Raw genomic sequence first — 22211 nt, 5'->3', positions numbered from 1 at the left:
GGCTTGCAGATTTCCGAGATCAGAGCGTTTTCCCTGTTACAATAGTCTTTCTTTCTAGTGGAAGTCTCCCTATCTTATCTAAATTCGAATTTGTTTCTGTTTGACGTTAATGTGTAGCTAAGAGTGATCCCAGGTGAGTCTGAGCCCGCCTTGGTGGGGAATGAAGCCTGGAGCATCGGAGCATTTGTTTTTCTCTTAGAAAAGGCAAGGAAGCCTGAAATGCACAGCTCTCCCTTGAACTTCAACTTTTTAAAGGGGAATGAATTTCTAAATGAGGAGGTTCCAGTCTAGGGCTGTAGGGGCCTCTGGGCAAAGGAAGTGCTGGTTGAAAAACAACATTGTGATCACTTCTAGCGGCGAAGGGTGTGCTTGGGAACGGTTTGGGGAGGAGACAGAAGAGAGGGGTGGGATGGACGGCGGCAAAAGTGGGAGGTACACGAGGAGTTACTGGAAACGGTGCTTCTGTGGAGGAGCCGGGGGGATGGGGAGTAGGGGGAGGGGGCCCTGTTGCCTCAGCGCCCCGAGGTCGTGGAGCGGCAGCAGCTGCGGCCGGAGCAGCAGCAGCAACAGCAACAGCGAGCGGGACGGAGTTAGGACCGCTCGGAGCGCACAGGTCTCGAGGTAGTATAAGGTTTGCTATCCTTCCACTTGCTGGCAGTTGCAGAAGAGGATCTGCTTTTTAAGTGAAACGTACATGCCACCCCTCCGAGGGCTGCGGCTTCCCCAGGCTTGCTTCTTTGCCGCTCCTCTTTCCGGCTCTCGCGCTCACTCTTTAATTGGCACTGGCCCCTAAGTTTGCCGGGAGCTCGCTGCCCGCTAGGAGCAGGGTCCCGGCCAGGAGCCGCGGGCGGGGGCGGGGAGCCCGGGAGCCGCAATCCAGAAGCGTCGTGGGCCATGTATATTTCATCAAACGGACTTTGGGTGCGTCGCGTCTCACAGCCATCAGCGCTATGTGCAGTGACATTTCTGACTTGAGTGGAGGAATGCGCGAAGGAAACCCGGGTGAAATTGGTACTAGAGGATCTTCTTGGCGCCAATGCTAATTGTCCTGATTTATGCCCCTTCTGACTAAGCTCAACGTCTTCATCTGAAATAAAATGAAAGCGGTGCCAAGCGGCATAGAACCGCCTGGCCGCTGGTTCTGATCCCCGGGAAACAGAAAAGCGTCCTGCGGCTTGAAAAAAAAAAAAGAGGAAAAAAAAAAAAAAGAAATAGAAATAGAAAAAAGAAAAAATATCCCTCAGTAAAAGTTTAAGGCGAGAAGTGTCAGAGGCAGCGGAGTGAGGAGGCGCGGAGGAGAGCCGGCGAGCAGGGGACTGGGCTGGCACGACCTCCGAAGGCTGAGATCTCATTATTAATATCACCATATTTTTGGAGGGAGAGGCACCTTTCTCATCCTCTCTTCCTCTCCGCCCACCCTTACTCCCTCCCCCTCATCTACCTGTCAAAGTCACTGATCTTTTGCATTTCGGAAGAGGACGTCAACGGGAAGGAATTCCCCCTCTGGGCGCCGGCTCCGAGAGGGGGCGACGTGCAGGAGGCTCCCCCCGGGGGCGGAGGCGAAGGTAATTAAGCGGCGAGGAGTGGCGGGCCGGCGCTGGGTTCTCGGTCCTCGGGGTCCTCTCCCGCCGGCGGCCGGGCGCGATCGGGATCCCCGGGCTGCGGCGGTGGCGGCGGCTCGGGTCCTCACGCCCACCCCTCCCGCTCCGCCCGCTCCCGCCCGTGGAGGAGGCTCCGCGGGAGTTGCCGCCCTCCGCCGGTGCATCGCCCGCGGGCTCCGCTGCTGCGGCCGCCGCCCGAGGCGGACCAGGCTGGCTGCGCAGGGCCGCCGCCCCGCGCCGTCGGCTCGGCTCCCGCCCGGCGCAAGGGCAAACGAGCCACACGGTAAGTGCCCGCGGCTCGCCTCTCCTACTGCGACCCGCGCCTCTCGCCCGTGCCCCTCTTCCCCGGATTCCCCCCCCCCCACCCCCGACCCGCTGCGATCCACAGGCGGGAGGGAAGGCTCCGGGTGGGCGAGGAACTTTGTAAAGCGCCCCGAGGAGGCAGCGCGCGGAGCCCTGCGCGCACACACACCGGCACACGCTCACACCCACACACAAGTCTTCCCGGGGGTGCGCCCCGGGCCGATGATGCGTCCGCCTGTTGTGTCCCGAGCCCAGGCGCGGGGTCTGAGCCTCCATCCGCCGACTGACAGGCGCCCGGCGCTCTCCCTCTCTCACGTACACCTGGCCACACACATCGCTCAGGAGGGTTGTCGTTATTTTTTCTTTTTTTCGCCAATTATATTTGTTTGGGGAAAAGCAAAAAAACAAAAAAAACAAAACAAAAAAAAAACAAAAAACAAAAAAACACTTGCGCTATTGCCGGCCTTGGGGATCTGGTGGCCACATCGAGAGCTTTTGAAGTCCCTTCTTTTAATCGCCTTTATTGGTGCTAGATTAAAGCATTACTATCCCATGTTGTGCAGCTGGGGAGAAAGGGAAATTGAAACAGGGAGACTTGGTGTAGGGATGCTGTTTGGAATATTCTCTCATATTCTTTACTGGCATCATATTAATCGGTTGATGGATTCGGCTAGGGACATTGAGTTGCTCTCCTGTATGGATCTGTGGATATATATATATATAATACAAATAATACTGAATATTATTGGGCCTAAAATAACCAATTAAGTGATTCATACAAGGAAAAACTTGGATATAAAAAGAAACTGCGCCCTCTGCTGTTAATTTTAGTACCCTCACCCGGGGACTTTTTTTTTTTTCCCTTCAGAAATCCACTTAAGAGTAGGCTGTCATCTTACAGGGCAAGGGAGGAAAATTCCTAGCGGGGATTTTAAAGCAACTTTACTTGGAAAAGTAGCAGGTTGAGCTCCTATAGTTGCATCAGGTACAGATTTCCAGTGAGTACAGGGTCCTCCTCTCTCACCCATTCTTCTCTTTATACAGGGAATAATGGAGCCACTCCTCATAACAAATTGTCAATCTTTGGAATGGAAAATTCTGAGTAAGATTCAGAACTCCACTAAACATATGGTGAATCTGGCAGTAGAATTGCTCTAGAAATAAGGCCCTGTTTTATGACTGAAAATACTAAAAGTTGTTTTATCTTACAGAAATGAAAAAAAAAAACCCAGAAAGATCTTCCATTAAAATCACTTATTCAGATATGCTTAGTAGTTAAGCTTGTTGGAAAGTTTTCCAAAAAAAAATTTTTTTTTTTTCAGGGGAGGCTTTTCTGTTTTGTTTGTCCCTTGAGGAGGATCTCTAGTGAGGGAATTAGCAATTCCACATTTCATTAAGTATTTTGAATTGTGTCACTTTGAATGCCTTACCCGCCTCCCTTTCTCTTTGGCAAAGGAACAGCAGCTCAGTAACTGTCCAAGATTCTTTTTGAAGATAAGCAACTTTCAATTTTTCATTAAGATAAAATTTGGATCTCTGCATGTGGATCAACATGCAAGGAAAAATGTTCATCAAGTATTTCACATGTAATGTTGTTCCAGGGATATATTTTCTTTTCTGGATGCCATGAAATGAGAGATATTTCACCCACTGAAGACCACCATTAAGGCATTCAGGATTCTATGTACTGGACTACTAATTTGGTGGTATTTCCTACTGTGGAATTTAAGAGGGATAATCTTAAAACTTTTGTATGGAAACAGTTTATTTGAACATAAAGCTGGTTTCCTGTTAATATTTTTGTTTTGTCAGCTTTCAATGAGTATATGTGTTAAAATGATTCAGGTTAGCGTTTTTAGGAGGAGGCAAATGTATTTTGCAGTTTCCTTTTGTGTATTTGCAAGTGGTGCAAATACCTATCTTTGCTTCCATTATTATTCTGAAAAATATTAGGTAATTTGTTTAAAAAGTTAAACCATTACACATTTATTTGATAGGATTTCTAAGTGTCATAAAAATTTGGAGAGTTTTAGTTACAAAGGCATCAAGTCACTTGGAAAAAAGAAAATTGGATTCAACTTTGAAAACCAATTATATGTTAACATTGAAATATATGTGTGTGAATTATATTGTATGAGAGATTATATTAAAGTCTTAGGTTAGTATGAGATTTAGCATACTTTAAAAAATAATTTTATCTGCAGAATCCAAAGTTCTGTTTCAAAACTTCAGGTAGGTGTAGATTTTCTCATATATGCGTTTGAGACCTTAGATTTCTGAACTTCCCTGCATGAGAATTAAATATTTGTTTTTCATGTGGTAATTAAACTCCAGATTTCTTCTAGGCTTAACTGATTCTGAAATAGTTTTGGGTATTATCCCATCCTCCATCATCTTGCAAAACATGTGCTATCTAATTTCTCGAATCAGTCTTCTCTCAATGAAAATAGAGATCTTTCAAATACCAAGGTGTGTTATTTGGGTTTATTAAGAATCTCATGATAGACAGTTGCTCATAATACCCAATCAAGTGTGAGTAAGCTATGCCAATGATGTTGCAGTACATGTTAAATTCCTTATATTTTGAGAGACAGTTAACAAAAGGATAGAAGCATATGTTTTCCATTAAGATGACTAGAAAATGCTTTTTTCAGAACAAATAGCTGCAAAGAGCATTGAATACATGTTAAAATATCTTATGTAATAAATTTCATTATGACTGCTGGAAGCTGCTAATTTTGATAGGTTATAATTTTGTATATCTTTATCTTTTTATATTTTCACTCGATGTTCTATATAGTCAATTTTCCTTTTGTTCCTTCCCATTCAGAAACATGCATATTTATAAAATTCTTAATGTCTATGAGGAATGAGTCAATAGTTGTGTATTTCAGGCACCCCTGAAAAGCTGAATATTTATGAAAAAAATAGCTTACTACCACCATTCCTACCTGCTAGTGAGATTATATAATAAAATGAATGCTGAAAACCAGCTAGATTAGGAGATTTACTGATAATGTCTTCCTCTCCGTTGATGAAACTGGCAATTGCTTTTGGAATATAATTGCCTATAATATTAGTCATTATTACTTCCATGTAATATTTTGGGAGACTTTTTTTCTGGTGAAAGAAAGGGCCTGTGAAAATGGCTTCTGCAAAATTAATCCAAGGTGGAAGGGAATTAGCTGCAGAATCCTGGACAAATACATGTTTTGTGTGTGCAAAGGCATTTTGTAGCCCATTTTAGTCCTGATCAATAATATCTATCAACTTGAGGGCCATAACATAATTTTACCTTTTATCATTGGTTCTGCAGATTTATACACCAGAGGTCTATGGGGTACTCACAACCTATTAACGGGTATTTTTATCAAAGAGGACTTCTCAGTACTTTAGTTCCCAAGTAGAGGTGGTAGCATTTTTGATTACAGTGACTTCCCAAGGTCTGCAAAGTGAAGAGGTAGAACTGGAGCTGCCCAGAGCTCTTATGAATCTGTTCTTATTTAGGTGATACGGACACCTGAGACAAATTTAAAGGCCACGTCACTTCACAATTAGTTCAGTTATGGGCCAGAAGGGATAGGTTTAGTATATTAAGTCCCCAAATACGTTATTCACTGTCCTTCTCATAATTGGTTTCCCTAGCTATTTGCTGTGATGACCTAGCTTTTAAGAAGCTATTGATAATTTTAACCTGTTTGAAAGCACAGCAGATAGACACAGTGCCATTAAATAGTGGAGGTTAAGTTGTAAATAATATTCTATTTTTACATCATTGTATTTTCTTTGAAAACTCCATAATTATACTTTAATAACAAATTCCTGATTTTCACAGGCTGCTTTTCCATTGTGTGTCATGGAAGTTCATAGATTTAATTTCTTACTAATTTGAAGTTAAGAGGATTTCCTTTGAAGTATATGTGACACTGAAAAGTAAGAAGACCCTGAAATGCAGGATACATAACGATAGTACAAATATAAAAATTAGAATGAAATCAAATAATTATGTTAAATAACAGCTTAGTGTCCCTCTGCTCCTGATCTGTAATACGCCGTGGTCAATATCTTTTTCTGTGTCAATGGGAGCTCATTAAATGTAAACTCTGCAGACTAACTGAGCCATGCCATATTAGTGCTTGCCAAAGCTTGACATTTTTAATACATTAGTAATATGTCTGTAATGTAATGGAAAACTATTAATCACAACTGGTTATGTGCCAGAAATTTAAGCTATAATTGGCTGCCTCTCATCAAGAATGTCTGTTGCACAGTCCTGCAACTGCCTAATATTCAAATATCTTGCACTCCTCTGCATTTTTCCTTGTCAGTTCTCTAAATTCGATCAATGGTGTAGTCCGTAATTCTGTGTAATGACCATCATTATAATCCTGGTATACTTTAATGAGAATTCGTTATATTGGGATTGCTGTTGTGTCAGGAGATAGCGAAGGGTTCACATATATTTCCTTAGTGTTCAAATTTTTCCTGTACAAATGCATGGTCACCCTTTATTTTGTGGTTGCAGTAATGCAAAATGTGGTTGAGGACAGAGTAACCGAGAATAAATGGATGAGAAGAATATCATTTGTTGGTTAAAAAAGAAAGTGAAGACTAATCTCAGGAAGCACTCAAATATATTTAAAGTGGTATTTTCAAACTAATATTAAAAATAAACACACAATGCTCACTCCATTCAAACTCAAAACAGTCAATTCCGGGTCTTCAAGATTATATCATTCTTGATAAATAAATTACTGTGTATTTGAAACTAAGAATTAAAGTTAATAATTTCTGACCTAGTGGATTTTACACTGCTTCAGTTATAATGCCTCCATCCCCCCACCCCTTGGAAAGTATTTGTTTCCTCTTATAAAAACTAGTAAATACAGTTGAAAAATTCATCTCAAAAATGTAAATTTGTATCATTTTAACACCTCAGATTATTAATTGTCAAATTGTTGGGTGTGTCTGAAAATATCAACATAAAATTACTAATGAATCTGAAAAAAAGCAGAAGGCTATAGTAGCCACAACACATGCTTCTCTGATTTTTTTCTTGTTAGCTTAAGATTTCAAAATGTGCTTTACCCAGTATAGTTTTTAGGTTACAAGGAAGAGGCTGATTCAAATCTGTAGTTTATACATATTTAGACAAACTACTAATTATTGCTTCATAGGAACTCAAATATTCAACACTTTTTCTATTAGGAAATATCACAAATTGCAGCTGTATGATAACATTTTATGAATTGAATATAATGAAAATTGCACTTGCATCCATAAAGCAATTATTATAAATTACTTTGCTGTGGAAACACAATTCAACCATCTGTTGGCATTTCATAGTCTTTGTGGCTTAGTTCGTTTTAAGATGGTACATTATTGAAATATAATGAATTCCCTTTATAAGATTGTTTGAAGATAGTGAACTTCCATATTTCAACTGTTTAATGTGAATTGAAGGGTCTATAATAGAATTTTTTAAAATTGTAGGCTTTTTTGTCCTTTTTGCATTGCTTAAAAATCAGTTAACTTTTAGACTATAAATATAAGTAATCGAATTAAGAAAATATACTTTTTAATACCTGGTTTCCAAATGTTAGCATTTGTTTAGATTTGGATAGTGATCTCTAAACAGAAAAGTGGCCAATTAAACTCGCCAATGGCTTGTAGCCATAGTTATGTAGGATGCATTATCAGTTAACCAAAAGTACTTTTACACAGTAATTTTTATTTTCTCTTAGAATTAGCGCCGTATTATTCTGCTTCATGGCCTGTTAACTCACCCTTGGCTATTTTTATATGTGCATTTTAAATTGTGCATTTTACTACAGAGCTTTTAGTTTTAAAGCAGCTTATAACATTCGCCTTTGGGACAAATTCTCTTCTGTTACAAAAAGTAATGGCAAATGCAGATGTAATGGCTATAAAAAGATGTAAAAATATAGAAAATTCTTATGAAAGGAAATTTTGATCCTTTGGTTTTATTTTTGATTTTTTTTTCAGAGAGCCAACTTATCTTTATTACTAAATGCAACTAAAGAAAAGATGCTAAATTCTTCCAATATAATGAGCAAATCCACAGGGACAGGCTCTTGCCAACAATGCTGATTTTCACTCCAGCAAACAAAAGCTAAGAAATATACAAGGAATTTGGAGATTTTTAGGGTCTCTTTGCCAAGAGACAAAAGGGATATAAGTAGTTGTCATTTCTTTGTCATCATTATAAAAGCACTCATTTACCCCATTGTTCTCTTGGAAGATTTTCTAGCACTGCAATGTATGAGAAATGTTCAAATCTAGCTGCTTGCTCTCAGTTTTGTCAAGATGGAAATATAATTTTTGAAGTGAAAACCTGTAACTCACGCACACGTGTCTGTCTTTGTTATGGAAGAGTTAAATCCTTCATATTGAAATTCTCCCCAATGTGAATGATTTCCATGGTTTGCTCATTCTAGCAAAGCAGCTGAGTAAAGGTTATCTGTATTACACCAATTTGCTTTATATTGCATCAGACCTCCAAAATGTCAACATATTGTACATTTCGTAATACATTGATTCTGGGACAATAACTCTTACTCTTATTGTTTCTAAAAGGGTGTTGGTGCCAGAAGAAAAGAATGATTGATGGGAAACAGACACCGGGCTATAGACACTCATCCTTTTGCTTCAGATACTGATATCTCAGCCTGCCTGAGCATCCCTTGTGAGCTGTGAACATTGAGGATCACTCAGGGTTATCGGATGTACAACGGGAGAGCCACCACTTTGCTAAATTACTATCTGCAATTGGACATCTTTTACAAAAACCAAACTAGACCTGAGTCTACTAGATATGTTCTAAGACAAAGAAAAAGCTACAAGTTGTTAACGCCTAACACAAAAGTATGTTAGGCTTCCACCAAAGTCCTCAATATACCTGAATACACACAGTATCTTAACTCTGCATATTTGGTTTTGGGATCTGCTTTGAGGTCCCATCCTCATTTGAAAAAAAATACACAGACCTACCTACCCATATACATACATACATAGTGTATATATATGTAAAATAGACAAAGATCGCAGATCATAAAGCAAGCTCTGCTTTAGTTTCCAAGAAGATTACAAAGAATTTAGAGATGTATTTGTCAAGATTCCTGTCGATTCATGCCCTTTGGGTTACAGTGTCCTCAGTGATGCAGCCCTACCCTTTGGTTTGGGGACATTATGATCTGTGTAAGACTCAGATTTACACGGAAGAAGGGAAAGTTTGGGATTACATGGCCTGCCAGCCGGAATCCACGGACATGACAAAATATCTGAAAGTGAAACTCGATCCTCCGGATATTACCTGTGGAGACCCTCCTGAGACGTTCTGTGCAATGGTGAGGTAACCCTTTTGCATAAAATATTTCATATAAATAGAGTCTAATCTTATATGCATACAGATGTGGTGAGTGTGAAGACAATTCATGCAGTAAGTTGAATCTGCAGGTGGCAGATTTGTGTTAACAGGCTAGTTTCTTTCTCAGTGGAGGCTTACACTGCCTGGAATTACAATTTGCTCAGTGTGATTGATGCCCTGAGAGGAACTTACTTTCTGCTTCCCTGAAAACCAATAGTTTCACTGAGGCAGGTACACTATAGCATATATTATAAAAGAAAAAGTCCGATCGAAGGTTAAATTTTAGATTGGAGGTTAGAAGTATGATTAGGTCATATCTGTCATGTTAGGGATAAAATGCATTGGCAAACCAACTTTAAAAACACAAATGTTTCTTCACATATGTATATAAAGCCAGTCCTAAATTCTGTAGTTCAAGGAGAGACTAGATCTCATAATTATCTTCATCAGGAAGCTGCTATGATTTGGGAGTCCTTGGTTAGGAGATCAGCAAGAAAAAAAGTAGAGGAGAGAGGAACTAAAGCCTTGTGAGAAGTTTTTCCAGCAAAATCTTATTTGCTAACTCCCCTTATTATCAAGGTCATAGTTTCCTATGTATATTTTAAAGATGACTTTTGGAATATAGAAAACTTATTTACTGAAAAGCAAGGGCTCAGCATATATAAATTCAGATACTTTTTTTGATAAGCAAAGTTACAGAATTCATTGTTCTCAAGGCTTATATAAGTCCTTTTCTTCTATTTAACTTTTTAGAAAGTTAAATACCATGTGAAAAGGTAATATTGGAGTAACACATTGAATTTTTAAGAAAGACATAGCTGACAATATTTCTGTAAGTATTAGTAAAGAGGCTAGTGATTAAAATAGTATACATTAATGTGCTAAAGAGTTCAGATGGTGAGTTCATTTGGTTTTTTTTTTTAATTATAGGTGGTTTTTATTTGATACAAGAACTGTGATCCTATTTTTTTCCACATAACAGATATAATTGTATGGCAGATTTTAATAGTAATCTTACCTGACTATATTATCTTGAACCTGGCCTGGCATTTTCAGGATAGTGAAACTATTAATCAAAGTAGCATCTGTTCACAGTCCCCAGTGAGTTAAATTAGCATAAGATCATCTTAGACCTAGCACCATAAAAAAGGTTTTGTAACAGGAAACAATTTTGAGCAATAAAGAGTGTTTTCACCTTAAAGCTAAGGGCTTGCCATTTTTCAGAAGTGCCTTTGGGGACTGGTTTGAATTATAGTCTAAACCTGATTTTGTGGAGAGTGAGAAAAAGCGCTTGGCTATTAGGTGTCACTGTGACTAAAGTGCCCTGAAAGACTAAATATTTCAAAGAGAGGACCCATCTCTCTGGGAACAGGTATGTGCTTTGCAAAGAAGTTGCATTTTGGAAAGCAGAGACTTCCAGAGAAGGAGTTTATTCAAACACATTAGCAAAATCATAATAAATCTGTAAATGAGCAGAGACATTTGTGGTGGCTTTATGTGAGGTCTTTAATAATTTCTCATAAAAGGTCAACTATAAGAGCTCATTACAAATCTGGGTTGAAATTGCTGTTTGGGTGATAGGTTGTATAGTCTTCTACTCCTTATAGCAGAGGATGAGTTCCAGGCCAAGTCTGCATATTGTTAAGAACACTCTAGCTCTATATATTGGTTTACACGACACTTGTTAACAACATGTCCTTTCTGGAATTGTTTAATAATTTACAGATCTAAGTAAAATAGCAAATTTCCTTTCCCAGGGTGCTGTTTTCCCTCTCATAGGCCCTGTATGATGTTTTCAAGGTGTGATTTGTGGGTGCAGCTTCCCTGATCTCAGTCTCTGGCCAGAGAATGCTTGCTCAGCACTGCTCCTGTCTGTCATGTTGAAGGGTTTACTTGGTGTCTTCAGCATGCCTCTTTCTCCCACCATGAGTGCAAAGGGCATGTTACAGATCTTCCCATGCCTGCCTTTCAAAGGAACATGGTCTAAGGTATTTAAACAAGCCAATTCCTCTCAGTCCATTGGCTAAGTGATGTTAGAGACCAAATGGGAAAAAAGAATTAAAATGATATCCCTCAGCTTTCTCAAGTGCAGTAATGTGTATACTTTGTATGTTCACATGAAATGCCGCAGGACAGTCTTTAAAAGCCTGCATCTTGGTGTGATGCAGATATTTGGAAGCCCTGGTGGATGTAAACTTGTCATTGGACAGAATGGTTTTCCAAGGGAGAATGTAAGATTTGTGAAATGTTACCTATCAATGCTTAATTTGTATTCCTTAATATGCATATGATAGGCATAACAAATTAAATAATCTATCCTTTAAATATACACCTTGTGACTATTTGTATGCATATTATATACCATGTCAATGGTAATGGCCTAATATAGCAACACTTCCACTCTGCAGTTTTGGATGTTCCATAAAACTCTTTAGTATAAGGATTCCTGACACAAGGTTGGGAAACTGTCTCAGGATGCTGTCATGTCAAACCTGTTTAGGTACTCCTTAGCCCAGGGTGTAATGGGGATTCATAAAGTCATTTGTGTTATGACTTATGCGTTCTCCCCTCCTTGACACTTGCATCCATACCTGCTCCCTCAGAGTCGTTATGGCCTATTACATCAGGGGAGCTGCCACATGAGTACAGCCACTGCTTAGCCCCTATATGTAAATGTTTGCTGCAAAATTGTTTCAGTAATCACTTGTTCAGCTAGTGACACTCCTATTAGCTGTGGCTATAGCTGTTCTGAGCACCGAGGGAACATGTGCTGAGAGAAATACCTATAATTCCCAGGGCCAATTTCTTTAATATAAAGTTGAAGTTCATTGGCATTGCTAAGAGTCTGTGTTGCTGCTTTTTTCATTGACTTCATCATTATGTGCCAGTGACTATCCATGAATGTTGCATTTATTTTAATATAGGGTAAAATTTCAGGAAAAGAAGGAGCATATGGATTCCATTTAACAATAGATCTCTGCTTATTAACCTGGATGGCATACCTAATAAATCTTCAATGTGAAGTACTTTAAAATTGTTATGTATTAATTGTACCAGTATTTATAAACATTAGTTTTTCAGGAGCACACTGCCATTTCTATTAATCATAGTGGATAAGGAAGAGGAATATATATATATATACACACATATATATACATATATACACACATATATACATATATACACATATATACATATATACACACATATATACATATATACACATATATACACATATATATACATATATATATAAATTGTGTATATTGAAAACCATATATTTTCTTTTTAATTTGATGTATTCCTTTTGAGTTGATGATGGCTAAAGAAAATCTCTGTTTTCGTCAATGGGGAAGAATCTGAAGGGAAGGCGGGGGTTAACCCTTTTTTTAGGCTAGGAAAACACATTTGAATAGATCCTATCTTTTCAGCCACATTGAAAGCTTCAGGTGGCAGAGCTTTGTCAGGAAACACAGATCATCTAGTGACTACAATTTGTTTCAATTTGCATAAAGAGCAGAGAGGATGATCTGAACCTGTGTGTAAAGCTGAAGTGACAACACAAAGCTATGACTTTTTCTTTGTGTTTAGACAAACTTAGCTGTCATATCTTCCCGCACACCCCAGTGGCTTAAAAATGGCAAAATTATCTGCAATTATCTCTAGCCTGCAGTAATTTTCTGGATAAGTTAAACAGACGCTTTGAAAAGGAGCCTACAGACGGAAGAACTCATGTGTGTTTGTACAATTTGTGGCTCAGAAGTGCTGATCACTGTAGAAATGGAAGCCCTTGAGTGCTGCTATGGATTTCAGAGCCAATCAAAACTAAATTAGGAAACAAAAATTATTAAAAAGTCTTCTGTGCATGTAATTTTGGCATAATATTATGAGGTGGACATTAAATGTTTCCCTTGGAGACGTTCAGCATCATTAATGCAGCATGCCTTTAATTACAAGTAGACTCATATTACTAAAAAATTGGAGAAAATAAAGTACTCTGAGGTATAGTTAGCAATAACCTCATTATGTTTACTGAAATAATTAAAAGAAAAGGTATAATTTTTCTAAATAAAATGTCAGAATGCGAAATGAAAATGGATTTTACTTAGGAAATTTACTAATGTGTGCCTGTGCTCTCAATAGGCATTTATTCAAGTACCTTAACAGATCTATTAATGATCATTCCATATTGTGCTATTTCTAGATAGACTTCTATTATGAAAAAACTTTAATTATTGTAAGCATTGCAGATAGAGCATATTTCATTATGTTCAAATGGAATTTACAGAAGTGGCACAAAGCCTTTGTGTTTTGTGGTTTCAAAGGAACCCTGAGAGATGAGTGACTGGTAACTCATAGTCTCAGGGCTATCTATAATTTCAAGTTCTGATTTACCTTTGGCTCAGGTTGCCATCTGGTGGCTATCAGGTGGCCCTTGAGAAATTAACTTGATAAACTCAGTTACATTTTCAGTGACATGGAGTTACTATCAATTTTCCAAAAACTGGAAATGATATTGACTTATATAATAATGAAATAATCTTAAAAATACACTCTGTTCACATGAAACATAATTCAGTAAATGAATGAAGTTTTAATAACAGTGACACCTTTCATTTGAACTGATTTATCCCTTAATTATGCCAAAATGGAATTTTTGAAAACCTTCAGTTCTTTCATTATTAACACTTCATTGTTATTAGTTCATTATTTAGACTTATTTCTTAGAAAAGTTTAACTCATGTTTGGAATGAATTAAGTTCCAAGGAAATCAGTCTTTCTCATATACCACTATATCAAGTATTTCCTTTTTGAGGAGCCTACAATAGCTCCTTACTATCTATTGCATCATGTCTAAATTACTCTACCTGTTTTTTGAATTTGGGTGCATACAGCCTATCGCCCACTACTTCTCATCAGGACTTTGTAGCATCTCCAGGGGACTATGGCTGGCAATCTGATTGGAAGGGGACAACTGGATTTGAGTTGAAACTGCCTTGGCATAGCATGCATGGCTTGTTGGGGAGGTCTTAGGAAGGAACTGATGAAGATTATGGGAAATGTAACAAAACCTAAAACCACCTCATGTCATTTATTGTCCCAGATAGTGTGCATAAGTGCTCTTTGTTGAGCTAATGCCTCACAAACATTACTGCAACCCATTGTGTGCAGAGTGAAGTGAACAGAGCATTCAGCACATGCAAAACCTAGGGGTGGTGGAGATAACTAATGTCGAATAGTATATGGTCATTGCAGCCAACGGAAGTAGAGTCCTGAGCAAAATTAATACAAAGTAGTGTGTATTCAGAGGGTAGAAGAATAGAGAAATAAGACCAGCACTCAGAATTTAAAGGTGAAATATTATTTTGCAACGTGTCAAAGGGCCACTTGGAAAATACTATCTGGTAGCCAAATGCCAGAAAAGGAGAGAAAATATTAAACAGTGCCAGAAAAGGAGAGAAAATAAGGCTGGGTTGGCCAAGTGCAGTGGCTGACACCTGTAATCCCAGCACTTCGAGAGGCTGAAATGGGTGGATCTCTTGAGCCTAGGAGTTCAAGACCAGCCTGGGCAACAGAAAGAAACCCCGTCTCTATAAAAATTAGCCAGACATGGTGACATGTGCCTGTAGTCCCAGCTACTTGGGAGGCTGAGGTGGGAGGATCTCTTGACCCCAGGAGGTCAAGGCTGCAGTGAGCCAAGATCATGCCACTGCACAACAGCCTAGGCAACAGAGCAAGACCCTGTCTCAAAAAAAAAAAAAAAAAAAAAAAAAAATTGGGTGGAGCAGATGGTGGCACAGTGTTTTAATGACTGCCTGGTGTCCTGGTTAATGGTAGACTTCTTATATCTGGTAGATACAGCTAGGATGGAAGAGGAACAAAATAATAAAGAACCTGATATATACATATATATATCAGGTTGAAATATATATATGTATATATATTTCAAATATGCATATATAGTTATTAATTTAAGAGATACCAGAGTATGTTGAGTAAAACAAATATGGCTTATCTACCTGGAACTCCAATTTCACATTAAGATTAGGGGAAACATTTAACCGAATGCAGAGATGCAACATTTTTAAAGGTGAAACATGAGACCTCAAAATAATGAATGCTTTGCAGTGGAATACTGAAGTTACCTCCTTCAGTCCCCCAGGAGATAACCTTGTCTGCTTTTAATCTAGAGGATCATCACTTGCAAAGTGTGAGAAGCATTGTCCTAAAGCATCAGTCTCTCTGGATTGTTTCAAAATATAATGGGCATATTCTCCAGAATTTTGGAAGACTTGCTCCGCTTTTCTTTGATTTTTGTTTTGTTTTGTGTTTAACATGGGCTTTAGGATGGTCTTTTGATCCTCTGATTTTGAGGACTAGTGTTATCACCATGAAGCCCTCATGTCATCTCTTGTCTCTCGGAGGACAAGCAGAAGACATTCCTTTTGTTTGGCATAGTCCGTGCTCTTCTCCACTTACTCTGATGCCACCTATCTTTCAATGTCTAGCTCAAGTTAATTTCAGGTCATATCATTCTCTTGCCTTTTTAACTCTTGTTAAATCTCTCTCTCTATCTCTCTCTCTCTATCTATCTATCTATCTATCTATCTAATATGTATAGACCTCTATATCTAGATAGACATATATAGTAGCCAGCACTGCCTGTGTACTCAACTGTACTCCACCATTTAGCACCTCATTAGATCTTATTGATTTATATACCCACATACACATTTGCTTCATATGTTTACTGTATTCTGACTCTTTAAGTGAGTCACTACTCTTTAAGTGGGATGATATGTGAGAGAGCCACCACACTTGCTAATGCATAGTAGGAATTCACTAAAGACTGTATATTATATTGTTTTTTATTCCTTGTAGCATTTAACATACTCCTAGTCAGCAAATAAATGATAACATGGTTCTAGCTAATTAATTGATTTCAATATTGTAAAGTCATGCACCACATAATGATGTTTTGGTAAATGAGGGACTATTTATACTACAGAGGTCTCATGAGATTAAAATGCTGTATTTTTACTGGACTTTTTCTATGTTTAGATAGATTTAGGTTCACAAATACTTAACATCATGTTATAGTTGCCTATAGTATTCAGTATAGTGACATGCTATACAGGCTTGTAGCCTAGGAGCAATAGACTCTACCATATAGCCTAGGTATGTGTAGCAGGATACACCATCTAGATGTGTGTAAGTACACCCTGTGATGTTCACACAACAACAAGATCACCTAATGACACATTTCTCAAAATGTATCCCTGTTGTAAAGTGACACATGACTGTATTTGATTACCGTAATGTTTTCTATTTCTTGAACACATTTATCATAAATCTAATGTTTTCCTCTCTAAATTAAGAGACAACTAGCAAAATTTAGCTACTGTACTTGGGCAGCTTATGCTGCTCTCAAAAAAGAAATTGTAGAGGCAAAATCTACTCTGAACTCAGGTACTGAAATCTCTCTCTCTTTCTCTAGAATATATATGAGAATTTTTTTCTATTTCTAATTAAATATAGGAGGTTTGGTATGTGAGGAAATAAGAATCTGTTTAGATAAAGAAGACTATCCTGATATATGTTCAACACAGCATTATAACCAATGGAAAAAAGAATGAAAATATCAAGATATCCAAGTGGAAAGGCAATTAAATAAAATATTATATAGCCACATAATAGAATATGTATAGCTATTAAAGTAATATTTCTGAAGGATATATAATGAGAAAAATAAACATGGAAAACATAGTAGTAATTTTTTTTAAAGAATGATATGGCAAAATGATTTCAATGTTGTGTATGTTTTTAGGATGTTGAGCTCATTGTATTGTATTTAATTGAGGCTAAAAAGGTAGGGCTACATTCCTGTGTGGTCCAGGGATGGAACTGTCATTGAACGTATACTCCGTGTCAGTCATGGGGAAAGAGGTGTCAGGGAACTTAGGCAGGTCCCACTCTCTGGTCATTGCTCTCTTTTGTCTGTGCTTCTGGAGGAAGAAGGAAGATACCCTTGACCACATGGTATTAAGCAAAGTCAGGCCATCTCTTTGGAAGCAATAAGCTGAAGATGAGTAAATTACACCTTGTAAACTATACCTGTGGCATTAAAATTTGCTTTAAATCGATCCACAGTGAGAAATAGATTTTATGTTGGAACACAGTAAACACACACTTATCCCCACACACAGCCAAAACAAAAGCTTCACAAAACAGAGCTTACAGTTTCTATGTGTTATGGCCTCTGATATTTTTTCTTCCATTATATTCTTTTCTCTTATTTAACAACTAATTGGAAATTATATACTGATTATGATCCACAAATTATATGTAGCATTGTTTTTGAAACTTGAATAAGTGGAAAAATACTGTACCAAACATTGCATAATGTCCTTTTTTAAATTGAACATGAAGTTTTTGAGATAAACTGTTGTATAGTATTCTACCATATGAATATCTCTTCAGCCAGCCTTCTATTCCTAGGCATTTCAGTTTTTTGGATTTTACACTCTAAGGTTCCTGATTGGTGTTGTCAAATTGTCCACCAGAAAGATAGAGAAAGATAGTTAACAATTTGTACTTCTACCAGCATGTTATGCAGATATGCTGGTCATTAGATCCTCATCAATACTGCACATTATATTCTCACATTTTCTTCCACTAAAAGGCCTTAGCAAATAAATGAGGATATGGAGTTTAACCAAAAGAATAATGACAAAATTATCTTATTCCCACCATCTGTTTTCCTAAGGTTATAATGTTTTAAATTTGATATTGATAAAGGGACATATTTGAAGGTAAAAGTGGCATTTCATTTTTTTAAAGATGCATTTATTGAGAGGGTTGATTTTTAATATGTTTCTTGGCTATTTAAATTTCTTTATTTCTGACTGTAAGAGTTTTAACTCCTTTGTACTTTTTGCCTCTTAGATTCTAACTTTTTACTAAAGCCAAAAATTAATATTTATTTATATATATGTAATATTTGGACCTTTTACAAAAACTCAATTTCCTGTCAGCATAATCAGTTCAAAATATGAATATCTTTTTGCCATAAGAACAGACATCATTTCAGAGACTTTTCCACACTCCTCATTTTGTGGAAATGTTATGTGTTTCTGCACTGGATTTTGGTGGTAGAGACATAATCTTAGGGCTGGGAAAGATTCATCTGAGTGCCTGCTTCTGTCTTTTGTTCCTATTATAAGAACTTAGCTCAGTTGTTATTTACTCTCAGGCAAAGCATCCTTTCCACTTAGAATCAGTCCCTTTGAAAAAAGCTGAATCCTAAAACATATTCCTTGTATAAAACTGCTGGTATGAAATCTGCTCTGGTTTTAATTCACCAGTCTAATGGGCAGGCTGGTTTTTTGTGTGCCATTTAAAAATTTCAGAGTTTCTTTTCTTACAAAAGGGGAAAATGATGAAATTTGTTTCATAAGCATAATATTGGAAAGAACTTACTGAGATCGGCAGGTTGTAAATTTCTTTTCACCTTGCTAGGAACAGATAGATTCATATAGTATCTATTCCATGAAAATTAAAGATATGAGCTGAGGAAAAAACAGAATTGGTTTCTCTTTGACCCACTTTGAAGCTGACTTCTAAAATATTAAATGAAGAATTGAACTAAGTGTTGCTCCAGTACAAAGAAATAGCCCTTTTGTTTCAGAGAGTTGATGTCCATTGAGAAGTCCAGCTGCCGACATTATCATGAGGCCATATCTGCGCGGTGATTTTTCACCGTCATATGTGACATTTTGTTGCTTTCCTGTTGCTCCCTTTCCTTCTTGGAAATTGTAAAATGAAGAAATCAAGTACACTTCCAAACAATTTCTAAGTACGGTCTGGAAACTAGTCTTGTGTTTCAGCAATGTTGTCATGGTTCCTCTATAGTGATTCGTATGAAGGAAAAAATTATAAACTGGTAGAAAAGATTAGACAAGTGTAAGGAATATGAAGCCTGCCGAGAAGTTAAAAGACTGTTCTAGAAAAAGAATTCTATATTTCAAAGAAAGATATTTTAGTGTGTGCATAGGTGCCAGAAGACATGAATGTGGGATGTGTAAAACTATAAATTGTCTGCCAGATATGTAGAGCTGAGATTTGTAGGTCATATGAAGGTTATACCAAAGGGCCTCAATCTTTTTGAAAATGACGTTCAAAATTTTTGGATTCCTTTATGGGTCAGAGTAGACTGAGGTCATTCATATTGTGGACCATCTGCGTGCTCTCTCAAGAGAGAACAGAATCCAATGTGTGTGGTCTGCATAACTTACAGAAGAAGATGTGTGCATGACATAGAGAAAATGAGTTGGTGGCCAATATGCTAATCTGAGGTTGGTTGTTAATGCCTGGGCCACTCCATATGGGTTTTTATTTCAAAGTTTAGAAAGACTAATCTTATATGAGGTGTTAGGGAGCATACTCATCAATGTGGCTACTATCTGGCTTAGAATCATGTTCTATTTAGCCATCACGAGAGACAGTGCTTTTATAGTGCCGAGCATGGTGTGATGCATATAGGAGTAGTTACATGCTTGTTGAATTGAACTTGTGCTATATTTTTACAAATAATACTTGTAGCTGATATTTATGAAGAACTTACATGGTGTCATGCACTGTACTGAAAGCTTGGACTGTGTTGGTTCTTATAATCCTCAGTCCTGTCTTATCCTTACTCACCAGAGTAATTGGAGCCTGAGGTTAAATAATTATTCTAAGTAAGTAGTGCAAACAGGATATAAACCCACTCTGACACCTATGTTCCACTCTTAAACTATTCTATTCCTCCCCTAATTTTATTTGTAGCATGTGGAATAAAATCATAGTGAAAACCTTTTTTAAAAAATCACATTTTTGATTTGGGCTGTGAGCTACAATACTATGATTTTGTTATTTAAAAAGCCTTTCATCTGAAATAACCTCAGAAAATTGGATTGTGTAAACAGTGTATGGAAGGTTGAAAATACATATTACGTGATGAGTGTCTTCATTCAGGGATAAGAGAACTGATCAACAGTGTTTGTTTCCATTCTTGCTTTCTATTCCATTAACGTGTTCATATAAATGGAAATAAGCTGTTAGAAATCATAGAGAGTAGAGTACATATTGTATTCATCATGTAAAAAACAGAATAATAAGTCAGCAACTGTTGGCTAGTTAACAAAATCATATTCTTGTGGGTGAGGTGTTGAGAAAAGTAGTTAGTGTGATGCTTTTGTTTTGTTTTTGGTTTTTTACAGTATCAATAACAACTGTTATCATATAGCCAACTGCCTACATGCTGTCTCTACTTGGATGTCTAGTAGGCAGTTTAAACTTAATGTGTTTATTATAGAACTCTTGATTTCTTCTTCCTAAATCTATTCTGCCTCTAGTATTTCCCATATCTGTAAATGGCAACTTATATTCATCTAGCTGCTGAAGATGAAAAATCTAAGAATCCTCCTTAACTCCTTTATATCCCTCACAACATATATTAGCAAGTGCTGTTAGCAAAATCATCAAGATATTTTGCAAATCCAACCACTTTTTACCTTCTCCACTGCCAACAGCCAGGTCTCCACCAGCTGTGTTTCTAGGCTAGATTCCCGCAGTATCTCCTAATTGGTCTCCCTGCTCCCCACTTTTGTCCTACTATCAACATCATTAATGTACTATATAATATAAGCTATTATAAAATAGAGACATATGTAACATAATAATATATGTGTGTGTATAATTTTAAAAATCTCAGCCAGTCTGACCCTTTCCTTGTTCATTTTTCCTCGTAACTTTGTGTCCATTCAACATCATATCCCAACCCTTACTGCTGCCTGGAACTTCCTATCTAATCTGGCTCCTGCATGCCTCTCTAACCTCCCACTCTCATTGCTCCCACCTTGCTCAGTCCTCTCTAGCTGCACCCTTTTGCTGTTCCTTGTAACACTGTTTATTCCTGCTGCTTTGCTTGGATCTGCATTCTCAATATCTCCTATAGTTTTTTTCTAACTTTTATTCAGGTCTCCACTTAAAAAAACTCAAAGGGGCCTACCTGACCACCCTATTGAAATGCATCCTCTGAATTTTTTATGGGGATTATAGTGAAAATATTTACAAACTGGGACAGCACAAACACTGACCAATCAGAAAAGATGACAATGGTTTTACTCCCTACAGGCCACTTTCTGACTGTCAGACTATAACTGATATCTCATAGGTTACATATTTGCTCATTTATTTATATCTCTTTTCCCCTCCAGAATACAAGCTCCAAAGGGTAGGAACTGTGTTTTGTAGTGCCCATAGTACAGCCCCATAAACATTTGTTAAATGAATGAATGAACCATTAAACGGAGATATATTTGACCATAACATTCATATCAAAGATTATTGCTCTGATATACACAAGGTCTTCGGAGTATTGGCTGTGCTGGAGGCCCTTTATCTTTTAAAGGTCCTTAACCTTTAGCTTTATTTTTCAATTAAAAATATTTTAAGGTACATAAGCAGTATAATAAATACACGTACAACCACAACTTGTAGGCCGGGTGTGGTGGCTCATGCCTGTAATCCCAGCACTTTGGGAGGCTGAGGCAGGAGGATCACTTGAGGTCAGGAGTTTGAGACCAACCTGGCCAACGTGGCAAAACCCCATCTCTACTAAAAATACAAAAATTGGCCAGGTGTAATGGTGTGCACCTGTAATTCCAGCCACTTGGGAGGCTGAGGTACGAGAATCACTTGAACCCAAGAGGCAGTGGTTGCAGTGAGTTGAGATCGTGCCACTGCACTCCAGCCTGGGTGACAGAGTGAAACTGTCTCAAAAAAAAAAAAAAAAAGAAAAAAAGAAAAAACACCAAAAAAGCCTCCATGACTTATGATTAACAGTGGTGATGTTATATTGTTTTTGTTAGAATTAA

General features: G+C 37.8%; 1 protein-coding gene across 12 annotated transcripts in view; it reads left to right on the top strand.

The window, feature by feature from the left end:
* The first annotated feature begins 523 nt into the window (after positions 1-523).
* NTNG1 (netrin G1) overlaps positions 524-22211 on the top strand; it is a 365210-nt gene continuing 343522 nt past the window's right edge. For 5 of the 12 annotated variants that reach the window (XM_024255599.3, XM_024255595.3, XM_024255584.3 and 2 more), the window contains exons 1-2: positions 619-1565; positions 8502-9271. In XM_024255599.3, the coding sequence (XP_024111367.2) occupies positions 9026-9271 (246 nt within the window). In that variant the 5' untranslated portion in view covers positions 619-1565; positions 8502-9025. Of the gene's footprint in view, positions 1885-8501; positions 9272-22211 lie in introns of all 12 variants that reach the window. The other 7 variants (XM_002810534.6, XM_063728296.1, XM_002810532.5 and 4 more) reach the window with 3 other exon arrangements.

Source organism: Pongo abelii, chromosome 1 (assembly GCF_028885655.2).
Source record: "Pongo abelii isolate AG06213 chromosome 1, NHGRI_mPonAbe1-v2.0_pri, whole genome shotgun sequence".
Classification (NCBI taxonomy): domain Eukaryota; kingdom Metazoa; phylum Chordata; class Mammalia; order Primates; family Hominidae; genus Pongo; species Pongo abelii.
This window is presented reverse-complemented; position numbering and strand designations above follow the sequence as displayed.